At 42.8% G+C, this 22,609-nt stretch overlaps 2 protein-coding genes across 4 annotated transcripts in view; one reads left to right on the top strand and one right to left on the bottom strand.

Annotated features, from left to right (window-relative positions):
• The first annotated feature begins 51 nt into the window (after positions 1-51).
• Positions 52-7,852, top strand: LOC102696063 (LIM/homeobox protein Lhx8). The gene is made up of 9 exons (XM_006634759.3): positions 52-640; positions 1,687-1,770; positions 2,108-2,263; positions 2,907-3,028; positions 4,019-4,239; positions 4,437-4,540; positions 4,974-5,069; positions 6,666-6,849; positions 7,462-7,852. Exons 1-9 carry the CDS (start codon positions 557-559, stop codon positions 7,536-7,538), a joined length of 1,128 nt encoding a protein of 375 aa, XP_006634822.2. The 5' UTR covers positions 52-556; the 3' UTR covers positions 7,539-7,852.
• Positions 7,853-10,489: 2,637 nt separating this feature from the next.
• Positions 10,490-22,609, bottom strand: part of slc44a5b (solute carrier family 44 member 5b) — a 100,340-nt gene continuing 88,220 nt past the window's right edge. For 2 of the 3 annotated variants that reach the window (XM_069194000.1, XM_069193998.1), the window contains exons 12-22: positions 21,151-21,250; positions 20,688-20,780; positions 20,100-20,187; positions 19,013-19,275; positions 16,995-17,089; positions 16,553-16,656; positions 15,476-15,549; positions 15,117-15,187; positions 14,647-14,735; positions 13,870-13,954; positions 11,268-12,940 (exon numbers count right to left, since the gene is read on the bottom strand). In XM_069194000.1, coding sequence (XP_069050101.1) covers positions 12,828-12,940; positions 13,870-13,954; positions 14,647-14,735; positions 15,117-15,187; positions 15,476-15,549; positions 16,553-16,656; positions 16,995-17,089; positions 19,013-19,275; positions 20,100-20,187; positions 20,688-20,780; positions 21,151-21,250 — 1,175 coding nt within the window. In that variant the 3' untranslated portion in view covers positions 11,268-12,827. Of the gene's footprint in view, positions 10,605-11,267; positions 12,941-13,869; positions 13,955-14,646; positions 14,736-15,116; positions 15,188-15,475; positions 15,550-16,552; positions 16,657-16,994; positions 17,090-19,012; positions 19,276-20,099; positions 20,188-20,687; positions 20,781-21,150; positions 21,251-22,609 lie in introns of those variants that run through there. The other variant, XM_069193999.1, reaches the window with a different exon arrangement.

The following is a 22,609-nucleotide window of genomic DNA, read 5'->3' as shown; positions in this document are numbered from 1 at the left end:
TGTTTTTTTTTTGTTCAGGATTCAGTTCAGGGGTGGATAACGACAAGAATCGGAAGCAGTGTGCAGGCTCGGCAGAGCTGGTTTTAATTGTTCGTGTTTCTTTTTTCTTTCTTTTTTTTACCTTTGGGCGGTGCAGAGCAAAGATGAAACATGAGCGCTCTCTTTAAGTGTTCGCACGAGCCTGCCAACTGATGAGAGATAAAAGTCAGTCAAAAAAAGTTATTGTGGTAATTCTGACGTTGGTCTCATAACCATGTTCCTCGTACAACCACCAAACACATCCATAGGCGTGTATCAGACGAGGAGGTGCGGCCAAAAACGCCAGGAAAACACTGAGGGGGGAAAAAAAGTTCCTCCCTGCCGAAAACAAAACTTTTTACGAGAGTATGGGCTTTAGGCAAACTGTAAAATGGGACTCAAGGAGTAACTTGCTGGTCTTCGTGGATCGGGAGAAATAACGCGATTGGGAATCGTCTCGGGATTTCTACACGGGGGGTTAACCTTGTGTTTGGGGGTGGTGGGGGGGGCATGTACGACAGTCGAGTCTGAAAGTAAAATGTACTGGAAAGGTGAACAAATGCTTGTGTGTAGCAAAGCAGAAGATAAAGGAAATGCCCTGAATGCAGTCTCAAGCGAGACGGTAAGTGGAAACGTTTCTTCCCCCCGCATGACTTGGGCTGCTCTTGAATGCCTAAGACCGATCTTGGGGTTCTTTATTGTTTTGTGATTTCATATGCCTCCGAAAACTTGCTTCTTTTCGGAAAACCTCGTTTTTTCGAGCCTTAATGTTACTGTTCTCTGTAGACTCCCCATACTGTAGGTGTTTACACCTCATAGATTTACACGTCTATGCTGTATTGGATTAATCGTTTATAAAGAGGGTAGGGTGGGTATTTTGCGGGCTGTTAGTTAAAATAACTCTTTTTCCTGTAAGGTACGCATAGGCAGTATCTGAGACACTGCTGCTATAAACATGTTGTCTCTGAGGATTCTGTGCCTTTAAAAAAAGGGTCCGTATTTCGATTTAACGAGTACGTGCACACAATTATCAGCCACAAACACCGAAAACTGTTTTCCATTTGGAAAAGATCAGTTTGAATCACCTGCAGCTGTAATTGTTGCCTGTTAAAACGAGGGAGACGGCTTTTCAGTTTAAATTCCCAATATTTCCTTCAAATTAGCAATGGAAGACGCACCCTGTTAAATCTGGAGTAATTAGTCCTCGAGAAGCTTATTAAAACCCTTCACCTTTGGGTTACCCTTTTCAAAGACGTTTGGGGCAAACGCTGCTCTTTTAATTGCTGTTATTAAAAAATCAATTCCCTTTTCCAACTGACTCCAAACTGGTTTTGATTGACACCAGAAATTGATACTTTGGGGACTAAACCTTTGTGTTAACCAGTTCCGAGTCCCGAATGCAGATCTTAACAGAATAATACACGGAGGATAAGCATTAACTTCGAGTGGCTTCTGTTTTTGTAAGCAAGGGGTAGAATATTTACTTACTACATGACATCTTAATCGTCGCTGAGGTTGTCATGGTGAAAAGGCAAGTGGATGTTATTTATGGGCTGTTACGCAGAGGTTAAAAGGCTGCTCGAATCATTAAGGTTTGTGTTCGTAGTTCTCCTGGGTGAAGCGCTGTAAAAACTCTTTTCGTCTTTCCCCGCTTTTTTTTTGTTTTAGTTTCTCGTCATGTCTGAAGATTGCGAAGGGGCAGCCACTGGGTCTTTCGGTCGATGTAGGAAACCCAGGACGGAAACTGAGCTGGTAAAAGTTTTTGTGCCACCGTCGGACGCGTTAAATGCACAGCGTTTCTAATGGCTAAGGACTATAACTTCACCTGCGATGTGCTGCTTTTTCCACCTGCGGTCAATGGCTAAATCGGCAATTTAAAACTGTCGTTTTCAGCTGCTGTTCTAATTCTCCATAAACATATTACTATGAAATAAGATTCCCCTCCCGGTTATTTGCGACTTCTCATGAAAATGGAAGTTTTTTTTTTGTGACAAACGTGTTTAGAGTCTAAATGTTCGGACTGAAACCTAGAATGTATTTTGTGCTTAATTGATTTGTTTCATGAATGCTCTCTCGCCGTGTCACTCAGAGCACGCCCGAGGAGATCTTTGAGGACGATTCCTGTTCCCAGTCCTCCTCGCTGTCGCCTTCGTCCTCGCCGCAGGCGATGACTTCGGCCTCTCTTTTGGGAAAAAGCATTTGCACCAGCTGCGGTCTGGAGATAGTTGATAAATACCTGCTTAAGGTAAGACAATGGAGGCGCATGTGTACTTGACGCGCGCCTTCGCGTTACTCGCGCTTGTGAAAGTTTTGCACACCTGGCCGGGCGTGTTAGAGTCTGGAAACGTCGGAAGCGAAGAGATGGATTTTATGTCTTAAACGGAAAAAAAAAACAGGCGCTTGTTCGAAAATTGAACCCGGTGATTCCTTCTTCGATATTTATTGGTTTAAAATTACTTTCTTCCATTGCGCTTAGAAATTATGGAAGATAAAGGCGAGTTCCGAATTCAAAATGACCCTTTGCTGCTTGAGTTTTGTTGCTTAATCTTAAAACCTAATAGCAATGCTTTCGAATGGGGTTCACGGTGTTGTCGAAAACGGTTTTGCACACAATCCCGCACGTATTAAAGTAACTGTTGATCGGTGTTTTCAATGATTCAGAAATATCCTAGCATAAATGGCTTTACTTACGCCAAAGGGGTGTGTGTATATATATATATGTTACGTGGGTTTCCCCAGACTTGTATTGACTCGTTTTTAAATGTGTTGTTCGTGAAACGCGTGCAAGTGAATAGTGAATGCAAGTGTGCCGAGAAGGACGGAAAAAGGCGTGTAAAAATCCACGCGAGACGCGCTGTTAAGTCCCTTTGTTTTCCTCCAATATTTAGGTAAATGACTTGTGCTGGCACGTGAGGTGTTTGTCTTGCAGCGTGTGCAGGACGTCGCTCGGCAGACACACCAGCTGCTACATCAAAGAGAAGGAAGTGTTCTGCAAACTGGACTATTTCAGGTAGACAAGACAGTAGCTGCGTTTCTAGGTATTTAAAGTCTTCACAGTTTTCCGCATTCACATAGACGATAATCACTGTATCTTGATTTTTTGCGGCTGCTCTTGACTAGTTACATCCCATTCTAACCTCTGTTCGTGCCGTTTCGGTTTTTCTGACTCTGTTTTAGTCTAGGTTTTGTTTCATGGGGAGATTACCTGCAGTGACATTGACCAATATAATAGTTATTAGAACCTTTTTAATTCAGCCTTGGTTGACCTTAATAACACTAAGACGAGAGCAAATGTGGGTCAATAGCCTTGTCATGTGTGGTCATAAATTCTCCAGATTGCCGAGCTTAAATTGCATGCAGTACACCATTAAAAATTGCATGTACAATAAATTCAAATTTAGGTAATTGCTAAGCACAGACCATCTATGCCAGAGTCAAACAGCTGTAATAAAATAGCCATATTGTAAACCAAAGGGAAACTGTTTAATATTTACTCTGGCTTGTCTCCAACTTTAGAGCTGGAACAATTCTCTTTAGAGCTTCCATAGTTTGGCTTTCCAAAATAATGATGGAGAATAAGCTTGCGATGACTAATAACAAAAGTAGTATGCCTAATTCGAGATGTACATGGTATTTTCTTACCAGATTGTTCTAGGAAGCAATGCTTTTTTTAATTGTAACCCTACCTAGGTCAGTGTAGTGGGTAAGTCTCTGGGTTCATGCCTGGGAGGTGGCAGGTTCAAGTCTCTGCTGTAGAACGTCTTGCTCATGGGACGACAGTGGTACTTGTGGGTACATGGGGGACCAGCACTGCTGGGGGGGTGGTCACCCCTGGATGGAGCACTTGTCCAGCACTGGGGAGTTGGTCTCTCAATGCTGCCGAGACCAGAGTGAGCTGGTGTGGCTTCGGGTACGGACTTGAACAACTGAGGGCAGCCGTTGTGTGGGCATTGCGCACGCCAGTGTTGGGTTTTAATCCCGATCTTTCTGCCCCGGGCAGGCGATATGGGACCCGTTGTGCCCGCTGCGGTAGAAACATACACTCGACAGACTGGGTTCGCCGAGCAAAGGGGAATGTGTATCACCTGGCGTGCTTCGCCTGCTTCTCCTGCAAGAGACAGCTGTCCACTGGGGAGGAGTTTGCTTTGGTGGAAGAAAAAGTTCTCTGCAGGACGCATTACGACTGCATGTTGGATAATCTCAAGCGCGCAGTAGAAAATGGTAAGAGGACTCAAGTGAGTAAATAAACCAGAGTGAGAAGATCTTTTTAAATAGCTGCAAGGAGGTAAAATCTAGTTGTTTTTTTTTTTTGAAGACTTAACTTAAAGAAATAACGTAGGGGGATCTGTTCAGTGTTTGAGTGTTTTGCTCTTTGCACATCCGAAAAGCAGTCCTCGCTGAACTGTTTGTAACCGCAGGAAGTGGTGTAAATGTAGAAGGAGCGATGCCGACGGAACAGGAAGTCAACCAACCCAAACCGGCCAAGAGAGCTCGGACCAGCTTCACAGCGGACCAGCTCCAGGTAAACCCGGCCGGCTCCTCTGTCCCAGAGGTTAAAAAAAACCAACCCTGAAACTGACCTTTTCTATTTGCACGTAAATGGATATTCTTGTGGTGGTGTTGGAAGTTTGTCAAATAATCTTGGTGCTTGCTGGTAGTTACTAATCCATCGTTAAATCTCCAGATGTCCTTTGTAGAACACCTTCATGATGGTGGGGAATATAGGGTGACCTTTTTTTTAAAATATTTTTTTTATCTAGATGTGAGAAACTGACTTAAGTCCTGAACAATGAATTCTCCAGTAATATTCAAAAGATGGGCTGTCCTGTTATCCTGTGGTCTCATGGACTGCGGTCTTAAGAGTGCTACTGTTTGTAGACCATCGTCGTACCAACCACTTGCTTGTTCAAGGTTTCCTCTGGTTAAAGCCTCTGTCAATGTGTGTGTTGGTATAGGTGATGCAAGCCCAGTTTGCTCAGGACAACAACCCAGATGCACAAACTCTTCAGAAGTTAGCAGAAAGAACAGGCCTCAGTAGACGAGTAATACAGGTAGGACCGTCCTTGCTGTCCGTCATGAGACCATGGTCGAGAAAGTGACTGGTCTTTGGCCTCAAATTCACTTGTACTTGCCTCCGCATTGACATGGGGGGGGATTGTTGGCATGTAATGAATAAACGGCACCAGTTTTCAAAGTGCTTAAAAAATATTACTTTATTTTATATAGCACCTTTTTAAAAGGTGGCTTCTTAAAACACTTTACAGGATGACAAATGAAAAAGACACAAGATGTGCACAATGAGAGGAGATGGGCAGAGGTACTGGAGATAGGAGCCAAGGGGGTAAATAACCAGTTAAGTAAAGAAAATTGTTTGGGACAAACATTGAACTAGTGTAGTCTCATGAATGGATCTAGGACTGCTTACTTTGCTTTTGGAAGTCAAATATGAACTAAATTCACACTGGTTGCATTTAAAGAAGTCCATTTTTTGTGCTGGAAGAATGCATATCTGTCTGCATTCCTGCTAGCTGAGAATAAAAAAGATGAAGGGTTAATTACTGTGGCCCATTTATCATACCACGGCTCCTTCAAAACCTTCTGATTCCCCAAACGTGCACATTCTTGCATTGCGAAACGTCTTGTGAAAAATGAAACTCCAAGGTGACAAACTTGTCTATACTTAAAAGTTGGACCATTAAACAAAGGATCGCGTTTGCACCAAGTATTCTTGTAAAACCGGACTTACTCAGTGCAACAATTTCAACATTGATAAACTAATGTTCTGCTCCAAGGTGACGTAAGCTATGATTATCCTAAAATCCAGGTTCAAATTTTACCATTTTAAAAATGCATATGAAGTTGAGCTGGTTATCATCTTTTGATTGTTAGAGCTTTGCATTTTCAGCTGGGGCCTCATCTGAGTTTCCTAAAGCTGTAAGTCTCTTCCAACTGCATTTGTTCAGTTTTTTAGAATCTATCTGTGCTTGTGCTCTAAATTCAGGCAGTAAAAAGTAGTGCTTGAGATTGGAAATGATTGTATGTCTTTGAAATTGACCTTGAGATGTATAACGTTTTTCTCACTGTAGTCTAATTTGTCATCTGCCCATTTACTGAAAAGTCAGTTTCATAGAATAAGACAACTATGCTTGTAGGTAGGTTCCTGCATGATGTGCCAGTCATTTGTTTACTTTCCTTTTTGTTATTGTATAATGATGCATCAATTGCAAAATACTTTTTTAATAAAGCTAAAGTACAATAATGCTCATCTTTTTTGGAATTGGGGGGGAGGAATGAAAGTGGTAAAATGCATTTCCACAAATTAAAAATAGGAATGAGCTGATGAAATTTCTTCATGGCTTTGTCTTGGACAATAACAGCTTTGAAGTGCCGTTTCTTTCTCTCTCACTCTCTCAAGTGGTCACGTTTTCACCCCGCAAGTTCGCGGTGCACAATACCTCTTTCCCAAAAAAAACGCTCACAAAGGCCTTTTGTTTTTGTATCGGCTTTGTAGCGGATGCTTTCGCTGTTCTCGAACGAGTCTTTTGATATCTTCTCCGTGCGGCTGGGTTGGGGGGGGGGCGGCGTCATGTTGCCACGATTATCCTGTTTTTTTTTATATTATTAATCTGGACTTGTTTGCTTTCTAGGTTTGGTTCCAGAACTGTAGAGCTCGTCACAAGAAGCATGTGAGCCCTAACCATTCTTCCACAGCCCCGGTGTCCACAATGCAGCCCTCCCGCCTCTCTCCTCCGATGATGGAGGAACTGCAGTACTCAGCCTATGTCCCGCCAGATGGCCCTATGCTGACTGCTTTGCACTCCTATATGGATGGTGAGTAGAACAGGTTGTGCGGATCGTGGTTTCCTATACCAGTCTGGCAGTAAGCAGGGCGAGAGGTGCCCTGGGGGATCAGCGTGGCACTTTTGTATATGCTTTGCGGCCGCACAATATTTGAGCTAACCTCTTTGAGGTGTGTGTGTGTGTGTGGGGGTGGGGGTTCACGCCCTTCTGCTAGAACACCACAAGCACATTTATTTTATGGAGGAACACTGATGTCATCCATGTGAAATGGGTGTTCTGAAAAGCTATAGTCGAAAAGCAATGTGGAACCCAGTACTTCGGCTGCCTGGGCCCAAAATAGGATCTGAGCCGGGAAGATGGCTTTTACAGGCCCGTGCAACCCCTTCTTGTAAGTGCAAAGGAACTGGTGGGTTATTTTAACAAACAAGCTGGATTTTTTTTGGGGGGGGGGTTTAAATGTGGAGTGCTTCATTTGTGCACGGTGGTGGTTATTTTCCTCTGAGCTGACACGCAGATGGTGGCTTCCCAGGGTGCCCGGGAGCGAGGCAGCCAGTGGGGTTGTTTCTGCGGCGCAGCCGAGGTGCTTTGGGTCTTTGTGCAAACTGAGGGACTGATGGACTTGCCCCGGTTCTGTCTTCACAGCTCATTCTCCGTCATCCCTGGTCTTTCCGCCCTTGCTGCCTCACTCCATGGCACAGCTGCCCATTAGCCATGCCTGATCCAGTTACTCTGCAGGAGAAGCCCTGCTCCGTATTCAGGTCGGAACCATGTGGAAATGCATGATGGATCCTTACCGTTTAGAAAGCTGTATGTTACACAAACATATGCAAATGCCTTCCATTGTTAGTCGAGTGCCACAAGAACTCCCGAGAGGGCCGCTGGCACCAACAATCTCGATTTCTTGTCGTAAAACTGGTATCTGTAAAACTTTTTAATATATATGGTTGAATAATTCATGTTCTATTATTTATTTCCTGTATGTGACTGAGCACTTTGTTTTAAAATAAATCTAAAAGATTCATTGTGGAAACTGTCTGGATCTGTGTTTGCATGGAGTTTTTTGGTCTCTTTTGAGCAGTGCATGTGGTGCCTTTTAGCCCAGGACTGGGAGATGATTTGAATTCCTTTAAAGGTTGTTAATTTTGGGCTTTTGAAAAACTGATTCTTTTGAAATGGGAAGAGCAATTTTCTTGCAGCAGTTCTCTACCTTATACCTTGAAAATCAGAAAAGAGGTCTATCTAGCATGCTTGTTGAACCAGAGTTTTTTTTTTTTACCCGTTTGTCCTGTGGAGACCTCTTAGTTTTTAAATGTGTTAATTTATTACGTTTTAGTATTTTAATGGAATAATTTGTTGCTTTCTCTCAGAACTAGTGAGAGGCACAACATATGTAAGTGCTGAACTTCTGAAACCACAAGGAAGTCTCAATGCTAAAATGGACTACTCCACATAAATTGTACTTTTGGTTGAAAAACTTTTCTGGGGCTGTACAGTACTTTGGGTCAGATTTGTGCTTCTCTTAAACTAATCCCTGAAGGGGCCAAGGTCTTGGGTATTGTCCAGCCTTTTGTAAGGGGGGAGCGTGTACTGTCCAGACTGCAATAGTCAGGACAGACATGGACAGCGGTAATGGTTTAAACTCTGATAATGTATTTCCCCAGCTTTGAGGTGCAGGACAGTAAAGCTTTTAAGTATCGGAAACCTTTCTGCAAGTGTATTGAAGAAAGTTGTACTTGTGACTACTTGCTGAATGTGGTTAACCAAAAGTTATTTTTCCTCTGGGAGGCTTGATGTACAGTATAATCCATCTATCCTTTCATTTAGATCTTGCCTTGGTTAAAAAAACTTCAGAGCTCGTATGATGGACAGAATGGGTAAAAAAAAACTTGGCCAACGAGGATGTTGGAAATAGTTTTTCAGACTTTTCACAGGCCAATGACATGGTCAAGACCAGGCACTCAAGTATCAATGCACCAGTTTGGGAGTGTGAGCAACGTTCTTCAAGCAGTTAAGAGAAACGTCTATTTACAGTTGCATTTGAATCATCAGTTGGTTGACACCCCCCCGGTCTGTAGTTTTAAGAATTTCACATTTCAACAATGTTAAGATGTTAAATGTAACATCTACCCAAACCTTTATACCAATACAAACATTTCTCTCTTGAAATGGCAAGTGCAAGTCTGTGCATGTCACTGTTGCTGAAGGTTATACTGTAGCACTGGTGCAGCCCTGTGGAATCCGTTTTTGTCTTGGATCTACAGCCCATTAATTTCTCTGCAACCACAAGCAGCACTCGGCAGAATGTACGTGCACCACTCATTATGATTATCACAATGGAAATTCAGTATACTGTATTTCAGAAACGCTTTTTAGAAAGCGGACTTTCTAAAGGCTTCTGCAAACTATTGTTCAAAACCTGCAGTTGGCAAACAAGTGGAAAGCACAGAAGTCCACAATGTGACGCATCAAATATTTCTCAGGTCTGCCTAAACAATTTAGTTATTCTTTGCAAATACATTACCATTCTTTGGTATGATGCTCTGTAATGTTTGAGAGGATTAACGGTAGAATCCCATTAATAGCACATTCCTTAAGTTGTTGTTACACTTGCCTCAACAGTGTAGTATGGTTTAACAAAGCAGTCACTGCAGACATTTGCTACTGGGTTGCAATGTAATTTCATGGCACCCATGTAATGTTATTCAGGTTAAGGTGCGTTTTAAAAGCCTGGATGAAAACTCCCACTTCAGCTTTAAAAAACATGACCAACTTTTAGATGTTCCAGGATTGTACCAAGACCTGTAAGCAGTTACTAGCTCAACCAGTCTTAAGCAGCTCTTTGCTGAAGGATTTTAAATTCTGTAATGGGCTCAACATACAGCAGGATGCGTAACTAAATCTCTTCCCAATCATTTATTCATTGAGGTTAAAGCTATGCTTTGGAATAGTGGGCTTCTTTCTGTGCAGGGGAGCGGTAGTTTAAGCGCTCAGGTGATCAATTGAGCTTACAGCTCCACCTAGTGGACATTTAAAATATGAAAGAGCCGATATACTTCAAGGGAAAGAATGTGTAATTGATTAGTGAATGTTTGTTCAGATAATTCTAATCACGTGTATAAATGTGCACTTTATTCACTTTAAGTCATCACCAAAGTGGCTTAATGATTTGTCAAGGTGTATGAAATATTAACTGTCAGTATTTTTGGCAGTCCCTTATTGTATCCTTCCCAGTGTCATATACTTGAAATTGTATCCCAGAGACAAATGGCTCCTCTTGGATGGCTTGTATGCTTGTTGTGTATAAATAGAGGTTAGTAATAGTTTCTCAAATTCAGGTCAAGATGGTAGTATACATAAAAATCCAAGCTTTTTTTTGCAGAAACATACTATGTAGAAAACATATACTGTGAATTTTCAACCACAATAGCAGCAGCTATTGGGTACGTGACATCACCCTAAAACAGTATAAATACCAATGATGGTGCATGGATAGAATAAGTTTCCCTTGATATAATTGCATAGTTTTGTAGATTGCATAAACTGGTGTGTGAAATTACTGGCAGGTGTGTGTAACTTGTCCCAGGAATTACAAGTGCCATACTATATATATATAACCTTCCTTGTAAGGCAGGAAGTCTTGTGTTTTAGTAGAAACCTTTTCCAGGATATATTTTAAGGACTGCTGAGCTTTCTTCTTTTATTGAATTTGTTCAGGATCTTCTTTAAAGAGCTGCTCATGTGATAGGGCCTGGCTGGAGACCCATCGTTTCTCTCCAGGTCTTCCACTGGGGAATAGGAAGGCAAGGAGATTACAGCAGGAACGAGGAAGAAACCACCTGTCTTGCCATTATGCCTCCTGGGGAAAGTCCCAGATTTGGAATAGGCTGATCTATGAAAATATACAGCTGGAGTGTTTGCCTGGTCAAGTTAGGTTAGTGGCCCCACTCACTTGATCCTATATCATGTTAAATTTGTGTCTGGTAGGAGATAAGGCCATTTTTGTTCACTTTTTATGGATGTTTCAACACTTATAATAGTCGGTGTGAGAGAAGAAGGGACACCTGTATGTATAGATGCATGTTTGTGTGCAAAAGATTACAGGGGGCATAGGATGGAAAACCTTCTCGAGTTCAATATAGTCTGGGAAAGACCCCAGCCTGCCCAGACAGGTGGATCCTGATCCTGGACATGTGATGGACATGGGAGCAATGACTGACCCCATGCCCCTGAGAATGGAGAAACTGGAAGAAGGCCTTCCCCGGGTTTGAAGATGGCCACGTTCACTTATAACCAGAAGGATCGACAGCATCCTCAATTAGGATCTAACTGAATCCTACAGTGTTTTCTCTAGGTGCCCCAGTGAGCCATCTGGAATACGGCGGTGTACCATCACAAGTGACAAGGCTGCTGGAGAATGGTGGAGTCATGAGGGTCCTGAACTGCAGCACCAGTTTTAAAGTGGTGGAATTTATTTTAAAAAAATTGTTCACATTTTCACTCCATTTTTACAAAAGAAATTTCACCCTATTACAAAGACGTTAAATACCCCCCCAAAAAAAAACTTACAAAAAAACAAGTATATAATAGTGTTATAAAAATGTAGCACTTTTTTATGTACCACTCTAGTACAAAATTACCAAAAATGGCTTTGACATCCTTTTATAAACTGTATTCAAAAAGGTGTTCAGCGTTAGATCCAAAAAGTTTTTCTTACCTAGGCACATTAACTAGAAAATGCAGTTTGTCTATTAGTCAATTCCTGAAACACAGCAGGCTCTATTCAGATCTTATGCTTTGCACTGGCTTAAACATTTATGTCTCAACTAAAGACCATAGGTAATCTGCCAGCTGGCACTAACGTTTTAGTTGAAATAAGGGTTTTTGTCAAAAATAATGTATCTGTAAACCTGAAATGTACAGTATTCCTAGCTAATATAGTAATAAAAGGAAATATGCAACCAAAATTTAGCTTTACACTAGTTGTATACAGGTGATTACACGGTCAACTACAAATGACAAAACATCCCTTGCAAAAAATAACTTTTTGAAAGCCCTTAATGCTAAACAAAGTACAGGTCTATATTACAATGAATTGCTTAACTTCTAAAATATAAGATTCAGCAGCTAACTGATCTTTTTCTTCCTTACTGGAACTCGGTACAGTATTTGGATATTTGGATTTCAATACTGCTTTGCTAAGACAGGTTGGTGTCTTATCTGATGCCACAAGCTCCAGCCTCTTCAAACTACACTAAACTAGGCTATGCCGTTGCATCACCGTCTCCCCTGCCTCTACCTCTTGATTGAACACAGATGTGTTCATTTGCATTTGTGTATTAAATTCCATGGGGTCCTTACCCACAATTCCCAACTTTGTCCCACAATTAAGAATACTAATCAGATCTCCCTCGTTCTATTCCTCCCAACCCTAGTATCTTGCTGGCTTTCAATCAGCTGGACCTGCACTTGCTTAATTGAACCCTAAATCTGATTGATTAGATCTCTTAAACCATGCTGCTCCTGAAGGAAAAGGTGACGTTTCCAAGCCATTTATGATTTCTTAGCAGTAAAGTAACAGTCGCAGAACTGAAAACAATTCATAAAAGCGTCATTAGTAAATCAATTCAATTGGGAGTTCAATTAAATCAAGGGCTCAGCTGAAACAAAAACCTGCAGACGGCGAGAAACACCCAGATTTGGTAATTGCTGCTATTAAGGCAAGGCATATATCCCAGCAGCAAGCAGTGCGGAGTGTAGTCTGTCGATGACAATGGAGTACATAAAAAGGCAAAAGTATCAGCACCCCAGAAAGATAAGACATGAATAGAGCCATATATTTCTCCAAGTGGAGCTGTCCATTTACAACCGGCTCCTGCTAGTTCATATTAACATTAAATTCAGCCAATGAACAGCACAGCCAAGTCTCAGCCACAAGTTACTTAAAGCATGCTAAGATCACAAATACTGTAAGTAAAGCTATTTCAGGTAAAGCCTTGCAATAGAAGCAGTTAGCCTGTAGCCTTTTTGGGGCTTTGCTCGTTTTTCCCCAGGATTCTGTGCAAGCCGGGAGACATGAAGTAAGGCTTAGAGGGCGTTCCGTCATTTCTCTCAAGGTCTTCACCTAACGCGGGGTCCCCCACAGAGAAACCAGCACATTCCCGGCCACCGGAAGAGAGAAGAGGGAAACGAGAGGGACAGGAGTTAGGCGATCCCAAAGCCCAGCGCCGACAGGAGGATCAGGGTTGACACCAACACAGCGAGAGCAGCACGGCGACATGTGAGAGCCTGACCCAGTGGTTCCTCCCAGCAAAAGCAGGGTGGATAACGGGGGATCTCAGACTCTCTCTCGGGGTGCTCTAGTCTTATCTGATCTTTGTCCGCGTGAGCTCTCCGTTCTATACAGTAGTTGCTGTACAGTAATTTCCTTGCCTGCACAGCGGTTTTACTGGTGACCAGACTCTGAGGTGTGTTGGAGGAAACCACCTGGAAAGAATGTGTGGACTAAATAACTGTAAAAGACCTTAAGAAAACTCCAACATGGTTATTAAATTTATACAGTTTAACTGGGAACAAAATCCTAGGGTTTTGGGGGAAAAAAGGATTAGAATACACTAGGCCACCCATGAATAGAGTCTGAGACCCCTAAAGGACACACCAGCAACACAGGATAGTGACTTTCGATCGTTAGATTTCTCTGAACTAGAAGCCATTAAGATTTAAGACTTGAACAAACAGCAGGGACAGCCACTCTGAGCAAAGATGTTAAACACATTTTTTCCACAGCCATATCAAGAATAGCTTCTAACGTGATAAAAAACATTCATTTATCATCTTAAAAGCTGAACAACAGTACAATAGTTACCCAGACAAATAATTCTGGGTGAAGGATGTCAAGTATAAAGCTAAACATCTGGGGGGAAACCAGTCATTCTGGTTATTGTCCAAGTGACGAGAAGCATTTTGCTTGTTCTTGAAAACAGAGCTGCACATAGCGCACTGATAACGCACGACAATGATAACTCGGTAAAATAACTAATGATCTGTACTCACAGAAACACAGGAAGAGGGTGTCCACACACATTGCATAGACGCTGAAAAAGCCATGTGCAATCAGATAGGAGCCAAATATCACTGTCTGCACAGGGGCAAAAAGAAACACAGATCAACCCGATTGGTTTGAAGGGATTATTTTTTCAATTGTCAGTCTCCATGCACAAGATCCACTACATTAAAAGAACCTTTCTTCTAAATCTCAGATCTTTACCTAAAGCTAAAGGCTAAGGCTGCTTTTTTTGGGGCATTTTTTGGCCTCAGGGTTTCTGAACACTGAATGTTTTTGGAGCAGCAGCACAAAATCTTTGGATAAGCAGATAAAATCACTTGCAGGCAGGGTATATCACGGTGGTTCAGTCCTGATTGTGTATGGCCAGTATGCTCAGAGGTTTTCATTCCAGATGAGATGTAAAAAACTCACATCAGCCTGTTACTGCCTTATTTGGACCAAGTGAACATCAGGTTGCTTTAAAGAAAACTAGAAAACCAGAAGACACACATACATCAATCTTCCCAAACTCAGACAGGACACCCCTACTTTGTTTTAAACACAAAATTGTATATTTCATCTTGATAAGAAGACCTTTAAGTCTGATCTCCCTGAACTCTGATTACAAGGACCAAACAGGCTCCTACTGGCTCCTGTTCCCATGTGGACCTCAAAGCAGAGCAGATGGCAGGGATGGACTGAAGTGGACCATGAATTGCTTTATCTGGAGTTTGGTGTTTCCTCCCCACTGCCATTATGAATGAGCCATCGAGTGCTTTACTCACCAGCAGTGGCACCCAGTAATAGTTCAGCGATGGCACTTCTCCTTCAAATATAGGTATTTTATGTGTGAAGAAAAAGAAGGCAAGTACACCTACAAAACAAAAGTTTTTACATCTTAACAGTGTGAGTCTATCATAAGCCTTTTGGAAAAGCATAGAAGAGCACTCTCTGGTTCAGGAACATCAGGAACACAAAATGTATACGGAGAGCCACAACAAATGCTATTGTTTCCTGTACTCATTGTTGCATTTTAATACCTGTTAGCATAAACTCAAGTCACTGTAGTTTAATTACCTTTATACTGCCATTCATAGATATTCACCAGTGACCACTGCTGATATTTTTCAAAAAGATCTAGTTAGATAAGAATGCAATGCCACCTCAATATTTAATCTGTGATTTTACTCAAGGTCTACTCAATTGTGTCTTCAGAAAACACTTGTCTAGGAAACTTGTATAGGACAAAACTCACCAACACTTCCTGCAATTAGAACTTTCCCCAGGAAGAGCAAAAAGTCTGTGACCTCATCTAATACTGCAACTCTGTTGAAAAGAAAGCAGGGATAGATCACACACACTGAGTTAGCTCACTGAGTTAGTTAGCACACAGGTGTCCACAGATGGGCTTGGCCAGATCTGAGGCATCAGTGCAGAGCAGTGCTCAGGTCCGAGTGTCTCCTGACTGGAAGACAGTGGCACCTACTCCTAAGTGAGACAGCTCTTGCGCTCTTGAGAAGAGTATTCACTCAGATTGCTCCTGCAGCACTCTCTCGGAAACAAGTTTGTGCGCAATGTACTTCTCTGGTTGAATAAACAAGAAAAAGATCTTACCTGACGACATTCCTCATCAACAAAAAGAAAGCCTCTTTGGCTGATGTGCAGAAATTTTTGCCGTATACCGCAATCTGAAATGAAAAACCACAAACCTGATTCATAAATTCCATGTTGGAAATTAAAAAATTTAAATAATGAAACATTTTGGCAGACGTCTTTTACTTTTCCTTTTGCTTTTCAGTGTGAACTAAATCTCTGTGGGATCCTATTTAACTTGCTGGCAGAGTTCTCTTCAGATATTTATACATGAACATCCAACTGTACCTTGTCAGAAAGCACTTTATACCCAGTAAAGCCTGCAGCACCTGTGAACCTTTTCCTTTTTTAATTTTTTATTTTATTTTAGAGAACAAAACAAAACCATTTTACATATGAACAACCATTATACAGCCTTACATTACAGGCACAAATTCTGTGAGCCTTTCCTTGTGCAAAACACCAGCCAATGCAGGACACACATGCAGGGACGAATCTCAGACATAAACAAATATATGCGAGTACAAATAGATCCAGGCACTTTGTATTTTTTTATTACTATGCTTGTGTAGAGACTTATGAAACAGAGGCTAAAGGATTAGCACAAAAACTCTCTTTTCAGAGGTGAAACACTGTCCTCAATATGAGCTTCAGAAAAAACAAAGTTGAGCAGAAATGCTTCCATTTATCTCCTGTATTATATACTGGAAGTAACAATTTGATTTCATTTTCTGCCTGTATGGGAGAGAAAGCTGCAACTACCAAAAAAACAAGGACTGGGGAGAATTCTACTTTTTTAATAGAATCACCCGTGATCCATGTGTGATAAATAGAACGTTTTAATTAGTTAAATTATTCTTTCCCTCAATTTGAGGAAAGGCAGGTGAGGCTCCTTGGGAAGAACAGACAAAGAAGAAGTCTAACACTCCACTGTTTGTCCTAGCCCTGCTCCGTACAAGGCCTCCAGACACCTTGAACTTTATCTCCCCCCCTGCGGTTTGAAACAAGCCTTTCCCTCTTTGCTGAAGAAAATCTAAAATGCTAATGATAGCCCCCATGTGAGCCTTCAATGTGACATTAATGACTCTTCCCACTCACCATTATGTATGCGTTCCTGTTCATGAATTTAATGAAATGCTCCAAACACCAGAAGCAGCATTTTAGACAGCACAGGAGGAATCTGGCAAAGCTGTTCTGCGCACCTGAAAAATATCCACAATTTATTGAGTCAGGGTGATATTGCAGAATGATCGCTTGATTATTGATCTCACTTCGAAGGACACAGGAGCCGAACTCCTAAGTATTTATTCCCGAAAAAACAACGAATATTAACAAAGTCCAGTACTGTTAATAAAGCCTTTGTTCCATGCTTGTGCTGGAATTAGTTAGCATTTGTGTTTGATCAAGGAAAATAACCTTTTTTTAAAAGAAAGCACTTTTAACTTTTGACTTGATCGTTTTGCTAGTATCTTCTCGCTCGGTCATCTCTTTTTTTTCGTATCCTGTACATGTGGAATGAGTAAGCCAGAACAAGGCAGACCTTTGATCTTGTGATCCAGGTACTCCAGGACGATTCGGATCAGCTGGACAATGGCCAGAATCAGGGAGCCAAACGCCAGAGAGCCTGTGTGATATCTGGGACAAACACAAGCACAAAAGTGTTGAACCACTACTGGCTACTCAAAGCACTTTGGAGAGGAAGTAAACACAGCGTTTACTTTAACACAATCTTTCTCAGCCTCTTCAGCACACCTCCCGTCTCCCCACTCACATCACTCTCCAGAGCATATTATTATTACTATTATAAATAAACCTTATTTCAGCATCGAGTCCGAGTGGGCCTGAAGCACATAAACACTTTATACTGGCGGGACGTGATGACACAGACACACAGACCTATTATTCTGCTGCAATCAGAAATTCTCAGTTTTTGTTTTTCATGTCAGTCAAACCTGAAGAACATAACTTGCCCCCTCCAAAAGTTTCACCTGCACAAGCCTTAGAACGAGTTTTCTGTCTTATGTTTATCTACCAAAGGGGAAACAACAGTTTGGTTCACCAATTTGGTTACTCCACACAACTACTCTATGTAGCAAGTATAAACAAGATTTTACCCATTTTTTTTATTTTTCCCCGCTATGTGGCCTTTTTCAAAATTACACAGCACACCTGTAAGTGTCTGAAGGCGCCCAGCTCTCTTGTGGTGCTTACCAGCTGAGAAATGCAGCCTTAACACTTGCCGGCTCGAGCAGAAACACAAAGGGTAACCCTGCCACGGGCATTTTCATTCAGCATTTTTCTGGAAATCCGATAAAAAAAAAAACAGGGATCGATCGCTTATTATTTTGCGTCGATGATCCTCACAGCCCACGGCTCTGACAAAGAACAGTTCACCACATGGACACAAGAGGGCACTCAAGAGCTTGCACTCTAGTCTGGATACCCCCCCAGCTTTTTACCTGGGGGCTGTTTCTCACTGGTTTCACCTGCATTACCCTCCAGTCTGTATCTCACAAACCTCTGCTGCAGCTGGGGCTGACATGCTGTACAAAGGAAACTGGGAATGGTCTCACAGCGGAACACTGAAAAGAGTATGAGTGAAACAGAGATAGATGGCTGGGACAAAATAAATCTGATTAACAATAATACCTCATATTTATTTATCGCTTTTCATCCTAAAGGAGCTCTCAAAGCTCTTCAGATACAGGTATCCACAAACATATCCTATGGATATATCTTCTCTCCCTGTCTGTGTGTCTGTGTCTCCATGGAGAAAAGCTGGGGTATGCGAAAAGACGAATTCCTAATGCAAGAAATTGTATAGGGCTAATAAAGAAACATTATCACATTATCACATTATTATCATCTGTCACTGAAGTGCTCCCCCCACCTGGGTAACTTGTGGCAGTCATTCTGCACCAGCTGCCCCACTAAACGCCCGATCAGGTGGAGATGTGAGAAACTGCTTCAGAAGTTGAATTAAGGGGGAACTTTAGGGCAGCTGTACTGTTCAAATACAAAGTGCAATTTACCCAGGATTCCAGGATTAACATCGCTGCATGTGGGACCTCAAAAGACCGAACAGCGAGGATCTCGGTTTCAAGCTTCATCCAAAGTATAGCAGCTCCTGCAGCACAGTGTGACCAGCGACCATACTGGGACATTTGGAAATGATGGTCCTGAGGTAAGAGTGCCACCTACTGGTCCAACACCCCCACCCACAGCGGCAACACTGTTTACTTCTGGAGGTCTCCCATCCCAGAACAGGCCAGGCCAGGTTCAGCCTTGGTTATCGTGCTTGGATGGCTAGGGGGAAGAAACGCACGCACCGGAATAAAGCTGTAGGCGTTGGTTTAAAAGACAAATAAGGAAGGCAGCGTTGGGGAAAACGGTACAGGGAGGAACTGGTAGAGGAGCTAGAAACAGGTTTCTGGTGTGTCTCCTACACCAGCAAACAAATGCAGGTGTGCTGTGCTTTGCATCGGACACGTGGGGACTCTGGCTGGCTCTACAGTAAAGCCTGGGCGCTATGGCTGGCAGGGATGGGGCAGGCGGTACCTTATTGCTCTGCCGAAGGAGGAGAAGAGTGGGCAGGCCGGGATGTCAGCTGGCTTCCTCAGGGCCCAGTAGTAGGAGGCGAAGGCGCCCGCGAGGGTGCACTGGCCCAGGGCGATGACGAAGTTCACCAGCCACAGGAACACCAGCAGGTTGCACAGCTGCAGCACCAGGATGTACTTGTGGTAGAGGCTCTCGCCGCCGTAGAAGGCAAAGGTGCACTGTGAGCCCGGGCACACCTTGGTGACGTTCGTTTTATTGAAGATCTGGAACGCAAGCACACACACGCACACATACACACGCATGTGTATGGTTAGGGCCCGTGCCAACTGCTGCCATCGAAAGACGCGGAACAGAGCAAGGACTCCCTGTGGAAAAGACCCTGTCAGGCACAGTAATACCGGGAGATGTGTGCCCGCAGGAGGAATCTACAAATCGAGACAAGGACTTAGACTGAATTTGAAAATCTCTTGGAAAATGTACGGTTTTTATGAGAAATATTAGGGATCGTACATGTCCTTTAAGCTCAGGTTTGTCTCCCTATTAAGAGCAGCTGGATCACAGGACATCACCCACTTTTCGTGCCCCCAAATGAATGATGCCGTCTGTTCCTCCTCCTTATCTAAAACTGTAATTGACAAGACTGCATGGGCGGCACTCTCACTTGTGGCTCCAGTGACAGGGCCCAGCGAGAGCAGTTTGCTGTCCCTGGTAAGAGCAGGCCAGTGGCCAGTGGCCCCCAGTCCTGGTCCTGTTGACCCACAACACCTGACGCCTGACTTGATCTAGGAAGTTGATTCAACTGAATATTTGCATTTTGTATCTAGTAACAAGTTTGGGACTTTATTTCACTTACAAAACACAACTAAGCCCCAACATGTTTAAGAGCTGGGAACAACAGTTCAAATTATTATAATTATTATTATAGTCGTTAAGGGCTTGACTGTGTAACGGAGGGCTCGTCTAGAAATAAAGCCAACAGGCGTGAGGGTCACCAGGACCGGAATTGCTATAGAGGTTTACATTGGATAGGCTCCATATCCTGTAGTGGGACAGCAGCAAAACCTGAGGAAAGAGGTGAAAAACTTACTTCCGGGTTACAGGTGAGGTTGGCATACATGCAGTTGGGTTGTGTGGGCATCACTTTGTAGACCGGCTCGCCTGAGGAGGCCAGGAAGCTTCGAACAGCGCAGGTCAAGGTGAGATACCGCAGTACAGAGATGCAACACTTAAGCCTGAAACAGCACCTGACATGCACAGAGCTGATCATCTTATAATGGAAACAAATATAAAACAATCCTAAAGGTCTTAGTTATACTTTATATGTGTTTGGCCTATCAAAGTTTATCAAACAGCGCCATCTACCGGTGACACCCTTGCACTCATCGTATTTACTGTAAGTCCCCAGTTTACAAACATTTGCACACTCTGCTTCTCCACGAGTTTCACCTCAAACAGCGGCATTCTCTTTCTCTTGTTCAGAAAACCCGCCAATCACTTTCTATCAATTCTCGAGTGCCTGTTCATGCTGAGCACCATCTCAGACTCGCTCCCTCACTTCTTGGGTTGTTCTATTAAGGCACGGTAGAATCAGAGGAGAGCTGAAAAAATGAATAGCACATACAGTAAGTCAACAAAAGGACCATAATGCCATGTGTCTCTGGCTGCAAGAGGATACACAGCTGTAACAGCCCAGTAGGAGATGCAGACAGCGATGAGGAATAAGGTGATGATGGGATAGAAGAGAGTCGACATGATGTATCCGATGGCCCTGGAAGGTAACGGAGAAGCACTGAGTTAGCGGCCTTCCCCACACTGTGATGAACCACTGTGAACCGCCAGCGATATACTGTATTAAACTGGATCACAGACTTCCATTACTTGAGCAAGCAAATGTTACCTAGCCATTCTAGAGTTCACTTCTAGCCCAGGGTCAAATGAGATACAATTTTCAAATGCAAAAGGTCCTCCTATCACAATAGGGACACTGGGCTTTGTGAACCATTCTTTATTCAAAAGGCAGTACCCATGCTCCTATGCAAAATGCATGTGACATGCAGGCGCATAAGAAATGTTCCATTTGCCTGATTCAGTTTTTATGAGGTTAATCTTGTCATCTAAAAGTGGAGAAAAGAACTTACTTGCTTCCTTCTCTGAGCAAAGCAATTGCAATGCGGACTCTGTTCCTCAAGAATATTAGCACCAAAATTATTATCACTTCGACGATGCAGAGAAACACCACTACAAAAGAAAGAGAGAATATTAAGTCATGGTGAAGGGCACTTCATATCACAAAAAAAAATAAATAAGGCTAAAGTTCTCAGAGTGAGCAGTTTCCCAGAATTCAGATGTGCTCTACAATATTCAGATTCTGTGCAAGGGATTATTTTCAGTGCAGGTTTATTTAGTGGAGAGACACAGCTGGCTCAGTGCTTCAAAGACAGCAGGATGATTTTTTAAAAGCCTCGTGTCTGAGATACAGGGATGTCATATCCCTGTGCGGTGTGGGTGGACAGTTCATTAAAGTGCACTGTACCAGTAACATGAACAATCCTGCCACAGTCCGTCCTTGTGACTACCTATCCCACTAGAGTTTACTGCTTATTAGGTAGACAGCTTTCAGGGTTCAGCTCTCTGATATTGGTCTTGGCCACACGACTGGGATAATTATGGGGTTGTTCAGAACCTCTTTGTGAGACTTGTCACTTCAGCAGATGTTGTCACAGCGATTAAGAGATTTACCACTTGCTTATTTGACTAAAGCAGATTCATTAACCTTTTGACAGGGGCTCCTGAAATTGACAAGCCCTCAGCAACTAACGGCTTATTAGACAAAAATCATTTGCTGGCTTGGGATGGCAGGGATTAAAACTGCTCCATTGCGAGGCTCGGTCTTGTCAGTGCTGCGGCACTCTGGGAAATGGAGATCAAGAGCTTCGCTTTCATCAGCTGAAGCCATTGTCTGGCCTTCCTATCACTCTGTTTGGACCTCAGCTTTCGGGCACAGTGGAAAGAAAGGAGTACAGGATTTCTTCGGCCTGCTCAGACCGTCTGAACAAAACAGACAATGCAGAGGAGAAACAAACAGGAAACAGAGCCGTCTTTGTGGAGAGATGCAGTTGGAAAGATATGAATGAACAGAAATTCCCAGAAATCTTACCATGGAAACAAAAGTTCTTTATTTTTACTGTATGCCCGCGCAATTTGGAATCGCAGGATTCAAAACTAACGGGAGAGTTAGAGCTGACAGGAGGAGTTCCATGTTACTTACTGATGTCACTGTGAGCCTGCAGAGACCCACATTCTCCCTGAAAGCTCAGAAGACCCTGGCTGATTAATGCCCACTCTGCACCAGTGGCACTGTTTCCTGGTGGAAACCCCAACCCACTTGTCTGCTAACACGACCCCGCCTCAAACTACTGGTGTCTGGAGCGCAGAGCTCAAACCCGCACTCGGAGAGAGCTGGAGTTTACTTAGTACCACTAAGTTGTCCAACCACTATGATCAAAAGCCTTTGTATTTTTGAGTTTTTGTTACCACTTTGCATGACAAGTGAGAACAAAGTGTGTCTTAGTCAAAACCCCACTGAGATCCTTGAAC

Source organism: Lepisosteus oculatus, chromosome 9 (assembly GCF_040954835.1).
Source record: "Lepisosteus oculatus isolate fLepOcu1 chromosome 9, fLepOcu1.hap2, whole genome shotgun sequence".
In the NCBI taxonomy this organism is placed as follows: domain Eukaryota; kingdom Metazoa; phylum Chordata; class Actinopteri; order Semionotiformes; family Lepisosteidae; genus Lepisosteus; species Lepisosteus oculatus.
Note: the sequence above shows the minus strand (reverse complement) of the source record. Positions and strands in the feature narration are given on the sequence as shown.

What these genes read in the sequence shown, in the direction of transcription:
- LOC102696063 (XM_006634759.3), top strand. Translation starts at nt 557, where the DNA reads ATGTACTGGAAAGGTGAACAAATGCTTGTGTGTAGCAAAGCAGAAGAT. An exon ending in TGCAAACTGGACTATTTCAG is followed by an intron (nt 3,029 to 4,018) that starts GTAGACAAGACA and finishes TGCCCCGGGCAG; the next exon opens with GCGATATGGGACCCGTTGTG. An exon ending in TTTGCACTCCTATATGGATG is followed by an intron (nt 6,850 to 7,461) that starts GTGAGTAGAACA and finishes CTGTCTTCACAG; the next exon opens with CTCATTCTCCGTCATCCCTG.